The 11,750-nt window shown below is 48.3% G+C and overlaps 1 protein-coding gene across 1 annotated transcript; it reads right to left on the bottom strand.

The window, feature by feature from the left end:
* Nucleotides 1–2,300: 2,300 nt before the first annotated feature.
* On the bottom strand, nt 2,301–10,023 carry LOC131944022 (receptor-type guanylate cyclase gcy-6-like). The gene is made up of 9 exons (XM_059304463.1): nt 9,939–10,023; nt 9,112–9,246; nt 8,718–8,864; nt 8,542–8,607; nt 8,220–8,338; nt 3,939–4,063; nt 3,464–3,562; nt 2,778–2,869; nt 2,301–2,501 (listed from the first exon to the last, which is right to left on the bottom strand). Exons 2-9 carry the CDS (start codon nt 9,202–9,204, stop codon nt 2,301–2,303), a joined length of 942 nt encoding a protein of 313 aa, XP_059160446.1. The 5' UTR covers nt 9,205–9,246; nt 9,939–10,023.
* Nucleotides 10,024–11,750: the final 1,727 nt, after the last annotated feature.

Genomic DNA, 11,750 nt, shown 5'->3' with positions numbered 1-11,750 from the left:
ACGCACACTCACACACACTCACACACATACACACACTTATACTCGCACACTCTTTCTCTCTCTCACACACAGCCTTCAAATGAGCGACAGAAACCTGTTTTTTTAAACTATCACACACACACACACAAGTCAGTTTACTGATTTATTGTGTTCGAAAAACACTTGGTTTTTTTAAATGGAACAAAATATTTTATAAAATATTTTACAAAAAACAACTTGACAAACTAATATTAAAGCAAGCATTCGCAGAAAAGCTGCATGTCAAAACAAGTTAATTAAAAAGTCTAGTGACAATTTTAGCGCAATTTCCTTATGTTATCTAAAAATAGCTCTGTCGAAGCGTAAATCAAGAGCAGGGTTAGTAAAACCATTGGTTAAAATACATGTTTTATTTACAATAGAGTTACATGACTAAAAAACATTGCGCGCCTAGCTACTGAACGTGATGACGAAGCCATAGAACGTGATGGTGCAGCTATTGAACGTGATGACGCGTGTGGTGTGGTTGGAAAAAATGCCTACTAATTCGGTCCAAATTTTAATTAATTCAAAAAATTTTTTGTGACCGAACGAAAGGATATTTTTGAAAACTTTCTTCGGCAATATTGTTCTAAATTATGGCAGGAATCGATTGGTACATGTTTCAAGTCGCTAAGTGGTCTGGTTGCCGAGATATGGGCTAAAAACTGCTTTTTTTCGAGGTTTTTTGGCTTTTCCGGGAAATCCATGAAAGAAACCCGGAATTTTTATAGCCTATGTTCATCCTCGTAACTTGCTTAACATAATTGCTTTTGGAACTAGTCATCGATATTGCTTCGTTGAGGAGGAGATACGACTTAAAGCTGCGGACACACATCCATCCATTCATACATTCATACATTCATACATCCAGAAATGACGGGTTAATAAACGCAATTCTCCAGAATGGAAATTGCGTTAAAAATTTTACGTCACAAAATTAAAGGTCACAAATTATATCACAATTATATTTCACACAAAAAATTATACGTCGCAAAATTATATGTCACAAAATTATATATTACAAAGTTGAATGTCACAACGATCACAGCTTGTATATTGAGGCTAGCAACAACAACTGTTTACAACAGGTCAACCGACTTGTCCAAATTGCTTTAAGAAGACATAATTTAAGAAGACATTTAAGAAGACATAATTTTTTTTACAAAGGGAGCTAACAATCGATGGCAAAAAAAAACACATTATAATTTCATTGTTGCTTCCCTTGTGTGCTGTACAAAACATGGAACAAAATTAAAACACGTTACATAGAAACATCCAACAATAACTTCTCCCATCATACACGTTGATTACATTAAAATAAATGTATATGTTTATTTTACCTAAATGATATATATATATATATATATATATATATATATATATATATATATATATATATATATATATATATATATATATATATATATAACCGCTGTACATAATAAGTTATTTGGCTTCTAGCAAATTTTCTTTTTGTTGGGGGGGGGGGGGGTGGCAGTCTCAGAAAATTCAAGTTTGCTATTGTCTGGTAGGTAATCACGTGATTCAAATATTTTTATGCTGGGCACGTGGGCACGTTAAACCCACTCATCGTTATTTCACATCGTTGAGGTCAAGGTCACGGAAAGCTCCAGGGTTGTACCGTGAAATTGTATCGTTAATGGCGCCTAATTTTTGGTGGAACGTCCACCATAACGTCCACCATAACATCCACCAAAATATCCACCATAGTATCCACTTTAACACGCACTAGTGTCCGTCATAAATCCATAAAAATCGACTCTCTTTATGGTGCTGGAAGTAGTTACAGAATCTTCTGTTCCCTGTGGAGGTGGCTACATCCTGTCAGGTGGCTACACCATGTCAGTGGTCATCTAGTTCCCTCTCTAGTGGCTCAAACAGCCAATGTCCAGCACCAACTCTACCTACTCCACCAATTCCAACAACTCAACCAACAACTCCACCAACAACTCCACCAACAACTCCACCAACAACTCAACCAACAAATCCACCAACAAATCCACCAACAAATCCACCAACAACTCCACCAACAACTCCACTAGTTCCACTTCCATACTAAGAACAGGTCTGGAATGTTCGACTATACAGGGGCAAATCACACTTCGGCACTTAGAAATTTACATTTAATAGTCACGTGATCACGTCTACTCCACGTGGTCACAGCTAGATCACGTGGTCATGGCTAGATCACGTGGTCATGGCTAGATCACGTGGTCATGGCTAGATCACGTGATCACGCCGACATCACGAGGTCACGTCTACAGAGCTGAGTTGAAGTCGCCCCACGCCATTTGATGAGACGGGGAGAGTGTGGTGGGTCCTGACCTCTGGGGGTTGGTAGCCTTGACCTTGAGGATGACGCTGCTGTTAGTGACGTCAGGCAGGGCCACCCCGTTGGCCAACGTCCTGAGTGGCCGGTCAGTGGCCAGCAGCCAGTAGGTCTCCATCTCGCCCTTACCCTGCGGATGTTCAACAAACATCAGCCGTGTGGGGAAGGTGGGGGGGGGGGGGGGGATGGGGAGGGGAGGGAGGGGATCATTCAACGTGTGAAAGTTAGTTCATCCACCTATATCAAAACAAGCTCACCCTGACCCCGATGACCCCTAAAAATCTCACCTTGATCTCGATGACCCCCTAACAACCTCACCCTGACCCCTTGACCCCCAACAAGCTCGCCTGACCCCGATGATCCCTAACAAGTTCGCCCTGACCCCGATGACCCCCAACAAGCTCACCTTGATCTCGATGACCCCCCGCCTCTCTGTGGTGAAGCCTCGTATTTTGACCAGCAGCTTGTTCATGTCTACACTGATGTGGATACGGTTGGCTGAAAAATGGCCGCGATCGTTAATGATAATTACATTTTAATTACGTTTACAATGGGGGCAACAATTTTAAAATAGAAAAGTGTGGCTCGGACTTAGTCACATGACTCTGACTTAAGTAAACCATGTGACTCTGACTTACGTAATCCGTGTGACTCTGACTTACGTAGACCGTGTGACTCTGACTTACGTAGACCGTGTGACTGACTAACGTAGACTGTGTGACTCTGACTTACGTAGACCGTGTGACTCTGACTTACGTAGACCGTGTGACTCTGACTTACGTAGTCCGTGTGACTCTGACTAACGTAGACAGTGTGACTCTGACTTACGTAGACCGTGTGACTCTGACTTACGTAGACCGTGTGACTCTGACTTACGTAGTCCGTGTGACTCTGACTAACGTAGACAGTGTGACTCTGACTTACGTAGACCGTGTGACTCTGACTTACGTAGACCGTGTGACTCTGACTTACGTAGTCCGTGTGACTCTGACTAACGTAGACAGTGTGACTCTGACTTACGTAGACCGTGTGACTCTGACTTACGTTGACCGTGTGACTCTGACTTACGTAGACCGTGTGACTCTGACTTACGTAGTCCGTGTGACTCCATCCTACTGGCCGTGTTGACTGTGTCACCAAACAAACAGTACCTCGGCATTTTGTTGCCGACCACACCCGCTACAGCTGACCCTGTGGACACACGAGGGGTGGGGTGGGGGGGGTGGGGGTGAGGGGCGGATATAGATAATATAGCAAGAAATGTGACCTGTATACTTTATATAGTCACAATAAAAAGGCACGTGAGACTGACATATGACACCAACACTACGACAAGGACACCTGACACTGACATGTGCCACTGACATTGACATATGACCCTGACATCTAACACTGACATGTAGCACTGACCTGAGTGACACCTGACACTGACATGTGCCACTGACAACGGACACTGACATGTGGCAGTGACATGTGACATGATAACCGACGACGACACGTAACATGTGACATTGATGTGTGCCACTGACATTGACATATGACCCTGACACTGACATGTGTCACTGACCTGAGTGACATCCAATCCTCAACTCTACCGTCCTGCCCGGCATGTGGGGTATGGGAAAATCTCTGGTCGTCTTGAGAAGTTCTAGCGCCATTAGTGAGATCTCGGCACAGTGGGCGCTGCCGTTCCTGGGTGGGGGGGGGGGGAGAGTAACTTGTTAAACCTGGCTGTAGGTAGCCCGCTAACTTACCTGTTAGGTAGTTCGCTGACCCGCCTGTTAGGTAGCCCACTAACCCACCTGTTAGGTAGCCCACTGACCCACCTGTTAGGTAGCCCGCTGACCCGCTGACCCATCTGTTAGGTAGCCCGCTGACCCGTCTGTTAGGTAGCCCGCTATCTTACCTGTTAGGTAGCTCGCTGACCCACCTGTTAGGTAGCCCACTGACCCACTGACCCACTGACCCACCTGTTAGGTAGCCCGCTGACCCACCTGTTAGGTAGCCCACGGACCCATCTGTTAGGTAGCCCACTGACCCACTGACCCACCTGTTAGGTAGCCCACTGACCCACCTGTTAGGTAGCCCACTGACCCACCTGTTAGGTAGCCCACTGACCCACTGACCCACTGACCCACCTGTTAGGTAGCCCGCTGACCCGCTGACCCACCTGTTAGGTAGCCCACTGACCCACCTGTTAGGTAGCCCACTGACCCACCTGTTAGGTAGCCCACTGACCCACTGACTACCTGTTAGGTAGACCACTGACCCACTGACCCACCTGTTAGGTAGCCCATTGACCCACCTGTTAGGTAGCCCACTGACCCACCTGTTAGGTAGCCCACTGACCGACCTGTTAGGTAGCCCACTGACCCACCTGTTAGGTAGCCCACTGACCCACTGACCCACCTGTTAGGTAGCCCACTGACCCACCTGTTAGGTAGCCCACTGACCCACTGACCCACCTGTTAGGTAGCCCGCTGACCCACTGACCCACCTGTTAGGTAGCCCACTGACCCACTGACCCACCTGTTAGGTAGCCCACTCACCCACCTGTTAGGTAGCCCGCTGACGCACTGACTCACCTGTTAGGTAGCCCACTGACCCACCTGTTAGGTAGCCCACTGACCCACCTGTTAGGTAGCCCACTGACCCACCTGTTAGGTAGCCCACTGACCCACCTGTTAGGTAGCCCACTGACCCACCTGTTAGGTAGCCCACTGACCCACCTGTTAGGTAGCCCACTGACCCACTGACCCACCTGTTAGGTAGCCCACTGACCCACCTGTTAGGTAGCCCACTGACCCACTGACCCACCTGTTAGGTAGCCCACTGACCCACCTGTTAGGTAGCCCACTGACCCACCTGTTAGGTAGCCCACTGACCCACCTGTTAGGTAGCCCACTGACCCACCTGTTAGGTAGCCCACTGACCCACCTGTTAGGTAGCCCACTGACCCACTGACCCATTGACCCACTGACCCACTGACCCACCTGTTAGGTAGCCCACTGACCCACCTGTTAGGTAGCCCACTGACCCACCTTTTAGGTAGCCCACTGACCCACTGACCCACCTGTTAGGTAGCCCACTGACCCACCTGTTAGGTAGCCCACTGACCCACCTGTTAGGTAGCCCACTGACCCACCTGTTAGGTAGCCCACTGACCCACTGACCCACTGACCCACCTGTTAGGTAGCCCGCTGACCCGCTGACCCACCTGTTAGGTAGCCCACTGACCCACCTGTTAGGTAGCCCACTGACCCACCTGTTAGGTAGCCCACTGACCCACCTGTTAGGTAGCCCACTGATCCACTGACTACCTGTTAGGTAGACCACTGACCCACTGACCCACCTGTTAGGTAGCCCATTGACCCACCTGTTAGGTAGCCCACTGACCCACCTGTTAGGTAGCCCACTGACCGACCTGTTAGGTAGCCCACTGACCCACCTGTTAGGTAGCCCACTGACCCACTGACCCACCTGTTAGGTAGCCCACTGACCCACCTGTTAGGTAGCCCACTGACCCACTGACCCACCTGTTAGGTAGCCCGCTGACCCACTGACCCACCTGTTAGGTAGCCCACTGACCCACTGACCCACCTGTTAGGTAGCCCACTCACCCACCTGTTAGGTAGCCCGCTGACGCACTGACTCACCTGTTAGGTAGCCCACTGACCCACCTGTTAGGTAGCCCACTGACCCACCTGTTAGGTAGCCCACTGACCCACCTGTTAGGTAGCCCACTGACCCACCTGTTAGGTAGCCCACTGACCCACCTGTTAGGTAGCCCACTGACCCACCTGTTAGGTAGCCCACTGACCCACTGACCCACCTGTTAGGTAGCCCACTGACCCACCTGTTAGGTAGCCCACTGACCCACTGACCCACCTGTTAGGTAGCCCACTGACCCACCTGTTAGGTAGCCCACTGACCCACCTGTTAGGTAGCCCACTGACCCACCTGTTAGGTAGCCCACTGACCCACCTGTTAGGTAGCCCACTGACCCACCTGTTAGGTAGCCCACTGACCCACTGACCCATTGACCCACTGACCCACTGACCCACCTGTTAGGTAGCCCACTGACCCACCTGTTAGGTAGCCCACTGACCCACCTGTTAGGTAGCCCACTGACCCACTGACCCACCTGTTAGGTAGCCCACTGACCCACCTGTTAGGTAGCCCACTGACCCACCTGTTAGGTAGCCCACTGACCCTCCTGTTAGGTAGCCCACTGACCCACCTGTTAGGTAGCCCACTGACCCACCTGTTAGGTAGCCAATTGACCCACTGACCCACTGACCCACCTGTTAGGTAGCCCACTGACCCACCTGTTAGGTAGCCCACTGACCCACCTGTTAGGTAGCCCATTGACCCACTGACCCACTGACCCACCTGTTAGGTAGCCCACTGACCCACTGACCCACTGACCCACCTGTTAGGTAGCCCACTGACCCACTGACCCACTGACCCACTGACCCACCTGTTAGGTAGCCCACTGACCCACTGACCCACCTGTTAGGTAGCCCACTGACCCACCTGTTAGGTAGCCCACTGACCCACTGACCCACCTGTTAGGTAGCCCACTGACCCACCTGTTAGATAGCCAAATGACCCACCTGTTAGGTAGCCCACTGACCCACCTGTTAGGTAGCCCACTGACCCGCTGACCAACCTGTTAGGTAGCCCACTGACCCACTGACCCACCTGTTAGGTAGCCCACTGACCCACCTGTTAGATAGCCAAATGACCCACCTGTTAGGTAGCCCACTGACCCACCTGTTAGGTAGCCCACTGACCCACCTGTTAGGTAGCCCACTGACCCACCTGTTAGGTAGCCCACTGACCCACCTGTTAGGTAGCCCACTGACCCACTGACCCATTGACCCACTGACCCACTGACCCACCTGTTAGGTAGCCCACTGACCCACCTGTTAGGTAGCCCACTGACCCACCTGTTAGGTAGCCCACTGACCCACCTGTTAGGTAGCCCACTGACCCACCTGTTAGGTAGCCCACTGACCCACCTGTTAGGTAGCCCATTGACCCACTGACCCACTGACCCACCTGTTAGGTAGCCCACTGACCCACCTGTTAGGTAGCCCACTGACTAACCTGTTAGGTAGCCCATTGACCCACTGACCCACTGACCCACCTGTTAGGTAGCCCACTGACCCACTGACCCACTGACCCACTGACCCACTGACCCACCTGTTAGGTAGCCCACTGACCCACTGACCCACTGACCCACTGACCCACTGACCCACCTGTTAGGTAGCCCACTGACCCACTGACCCACTGACCCACTGACCCACTGACCCAACTGTTACGTAGCCCACTGACCCACTGACCCACTGACCCACCTGTTAGGTAGCCCACTGACCCACCTGTTAGGTAGCCCACTGACCCACCTGTTAGGTAGCCCATTGACCCACTGACCCACTGACCCACCTGTTAGGTAGCCCACTGACCCACTGACCCACTGACCCACTGACCCACTGACCCACTGACCCACTGACCCACTGACCCACTGACCCACTGACCCACTGACCCACTGACCCACCTGTTAGGTAGCCCGCTGACCCACCTGTTAGGTAGCCCACTGACCCACCTGTTAGGTAGCCCGCTGACCCACCTGTTAGGTAGCCCACTGACCCACCTGTTAGGTAGCCCACTGACCCACCTGTTAGGTAGCCCATTGACCCACTGACCCACTGACCCACCTATTAGGTAGCCCACTGACCCACTGACCCACTGACCCACTGACCCACTGACCCACCTGTTAGGTAGCCCACTGACCCACTGACCCACTGACCCACTGACCCACTGACCCACTGACCCACTGACCCACCTGTTAGGTAGCCCACTGACCACCATGTAAGCATCCCCAATAGTTTCCACCTTGTACACGTCATAGTGGTCAAGTATGTCGTCAAAGATTTGGTACAGCTTGTTCAGTAGGATCACCACCTGTAGAAGGAAAAGTCACCACATATCACCACCTGCAAAGTGGAAAGTCACCACCTGTCAACAGTCTCATGAGGTCACCATTTGGTTGTTTTAAGAATTTGCTAAAGACGGCAAGTACTACTTTATAAAAAAAGCAATTTAATTTAAAAAGGGTCACCAATTATCTGTTAATTAAGCTAATGAGATAAGATTAAAGTCACCACCTGTAAAGGTGAGCTGGCCGCAGAGATCTCGGTGAAGCCGACAATGTCACTGAAGAACAAGGTCACCTGTAGGAAGAGATGACATTTTTAGTTTTCAGCGTGCAAGGGAAATAACCAAATTCTTTCAAATTCAAATTGTTTTTGTGCGGTTGTTTCCCTTTGACCGCAAAACAAACCTGCTCATAAAATTCTGCGTTAACCGTTTTGTGCATCTTGAGCTGCTGGGCCACGGACTTGGGCAACATCTGGTACAGCAGACTGTCTGAGCGCTGTTTCTCTATGATCAGCTGCTGGGACTTGTGGGAGGCCTCGATGGCGTAGTTCTGGAACATAAGGGGAGGGGTTAGTTCTGGAACATAAGGGGGGGGGGGGTTAGTTCTGGAACATAAGGGGGGGGGTTAGTTCTGGAACATAACGGGGGGGGGGTTAGTTCCGGAACATTAGGGGGGGGGGGTTAGTTCTAAAACATAAGGGGGGGGGGGGGGTGTTCTGGAACATAAGGGGGGGGGGTTAGTTCTGGAACATAAGGGGGGGGGGGGGGTGCTAGTTCTGGGCATGAGTTTGTCTCACCTGAATGGACATGGTCAAGGTGTGCATGAGTTTGACCAGTATTGGTGTCATGATGAGGACACAGATGAACACCATACATGCCACCACCATCATGTTGATTGACGTGGCGATTTCCTCATCAACTTTTTCAATCACCTGCAACATCAGAAACTCATCAACTTTTTAGTTCAATCACCAATTCGTTGTTAAATCCTCGGCTTCATCTTTCATTCTTAACATGTAAATCAATAGTGAATTTAGTTTTAGCTTTTTAAAATTCCTAGATGAAACGTATTGTTAAAGAAAAAACACAACTTGCAAATCAAATAACACGAAACAATTGAAAGTTGCTGTTTGATGGTTAGCACTTTACACGCCGAAAATAGAACAATTTTCAACATCTTTGATTTCCTGGTAACATTGTCAGAGAATAAATAAATGACGGGAGGGGGGGGGGGGGGATACATTTTGGGGGTTTTAGCTTTCACTGAGATATGAAAGAAACCTGAGAGAGTTAAGAGAAAATGTTTACCTTTGAGTGAGTTAGAGAAAATGTTTACCTTAGAGAAAATGTTTACCTTAGAGAAAATGTTTACCTTAGAGAAAATGTTTACCTTAGAGAATATGTTTACCTTAGAGAAAATGTTTACCTTAGAGAAAATGTTTACCTTAGAGAAAATGTTTACCTTAGAGAAAATGTTTACCTTAGAGAAAATGTTTACCTTAGAGAAAATGTTTACCTTAGAGAATATGTTTACCTTAGAGAAAATGTTTACCTTAGAGAAAATGTTTACCTTAGAGAAAATGTTTACCTTAGAGAAAATGTTTACCTTAGAGAAAATGTTTACCTTATTGCTGAGCTCCTTGCTGATGTTGGCCAACAGTTTAAAATATCCTTTGACACTTTTGTGGAATCGTCTCCCCTTCTCGGGACTCGGGTCAGACACATTGTTCTGCTGTAAGGGGACGTAATCATTTCTTGTAGGCAAAATTTGTTTATGTAGGGGAGGTAATGTTTGTTTTATGTAGGGGAGGTAAGGTTTATTTTTTGTAGGGGAGGTAATGTTTGTTTTATGTAGGGGGGGTAATGTTTGTTTTATGTAGGGGAGGTAATGTTTGTTTTATGTAGGGGAGGTAATGTTTGTTTTATGTAGGGGAGGTAATGTTTGTTTTATGTAGGGGAGGTAATGTTTGTTTTATGTAGGGGAGGTAATGTTTGTTTTATGTAGGGGAGGTAATGTTTGTTTTATGTAGGGGAGGTAAGATTTCTTTTATGTAGGGGAGGTAATGTGTGTTTTAAGTAGGGGAGGTAAGATTTGTTTTATGTTGGGGAGGTAAGGTTTCTTTTATGTAGGGGAGGTAAGATTTGTTTTATGTAAGAGGAGGTAAGGTTTGTTTTGTGTAAGGGGGGGGGGTGATGTTTGTTTTATGTAGGGGAGTTAAGGTAGTTTTATTTAGAGGAGGTACGATTTCTTTTGTGTATTTGGTGTATTTAATGTATTTGATGTATTTGATGTATTGATGTATTTGCAACTAGGCAACCGATTCGATGACGTCACGAACTAGGCATTTTATGACGTAACATATGTGCCTCAAGGACTGTCACGGTTGACTAGTTACAAATACATCAATAAACTCTCAAGACCGGAAGTACCTTCCAAATGACCTTGTACTCCTCCATGTCCTGGAAGATCTCTGACCTTGACCTATTAAAGTCCTCGTACAGTCTGGCAGCGAAGGGCGAGAAGAGCATGGCGATCTCCAGATACTTCTCGGAGGCCACGTCCTCAGCCTTTAGCAAGTTGTAGTCACGCTCTGACAGGTAGCCCACCTGGGGAGGGGAGGGGGGACATTAAGTTACCTACCTGGGGAGGGGAGGGGGGGCATTAAATTACACACCTGGGGAGGGGAGGAGAGCACCAAGTTACCCACCTGGGGAGGGAGGAAAGATGATGGAAATAACCCATATAGGGAAAAAAAATTGTCCAAGCTATTACACGGACCTCCAAAACAACAACAGCCGTGTAACAAATGGTCACAATGTGAGTCATCTTATGTACATGTAAGTCAGACAGGTAAAGACAGACAGGTAAAGGTAGACAGGTAAAGGCAGACAGGTAAAGGTAGACAGGTTAAGGCAGACAGGTAAAGACAGACAAGTAAAGGCAGACAGGTAAAGGCAGACAGGTAAAGGCAGACAGGTAAAGGTAGACAGGTAAAGACAGACAGGTAAAGGCAGACAGGTAAAGACAGACAGGTAAAGACAGACAGGTAAAGGCAGACAGGTAAAGACAGACAGGTAAAGACAGACAGGTAAAGACAGACATGTAAAGACAGACAGGTAAAGACAGACAGGTAAAGGCAGACAGGTAAAGACAGACATGTAAAGGCAGACAGGTAAAGACAGACAGGTAAAGACAGACAGGTAAAGACAGACAGGTAAAGACAGACAGGTAAAGGCAGACAGGTAAAGACAGACATGTAAAGACAGACAGGTAAAGACAGACAGGTAAAGGCAGACAGGTAAAGACAGACATGTAAAGGCAGACAGGTAAAGACAGACAGGTAAAGACAGACATGTAAAGACAGACAGGTAAAGGTAGACAGGTAAAGGTAGACAGGTAAAGGCAGACAGGTAAAGACAGACGGGTAAAGACAGA

The sequence above is a fragment of the Physella acuta genome, unplaced genomic scaffold (genome assembly GCF_028476545.2).
Source record: "Physella acuta isolate Inbredline_101_S28 unplaced genomic scaffold, ASM2847654v3 ptg000476l, whole genome shotgun sequence".
Lineage (NCBI taxonomy): Eukaryota > Metazoa > Mollusca > Gastropoda > Physidae > Physella > Physella acuta.
The sequence above is the reverse complement of the archived record's forward strand: the minus strand, read 5'-3'. Positions and strand labels throughout refer to the sequence as shown.

Coding starts and splice junctions, on each gene's coding strand:
- LOC131944022 (XM_059304463.1), bottom strand. CDS start 9,204: ATGATGGTGGTGGCATGTATGGTGTTCATCTGTGTCCTCATCATGACA. Junction 4,064..8,219: donor GTCAGTGGGCTACCTAACAG/GTGGGTCAGTGG, acceptor CCCCCCACCCAG/GAACGGCAGCGCCCACTGTG. Junction 3,563..3,938: donor GAGGATTGGATGTCACTCAG/GTCAGTGACACA, acceptor GTGTGTCCACAG/GGTCAGCTGTAGCGGGTGTG.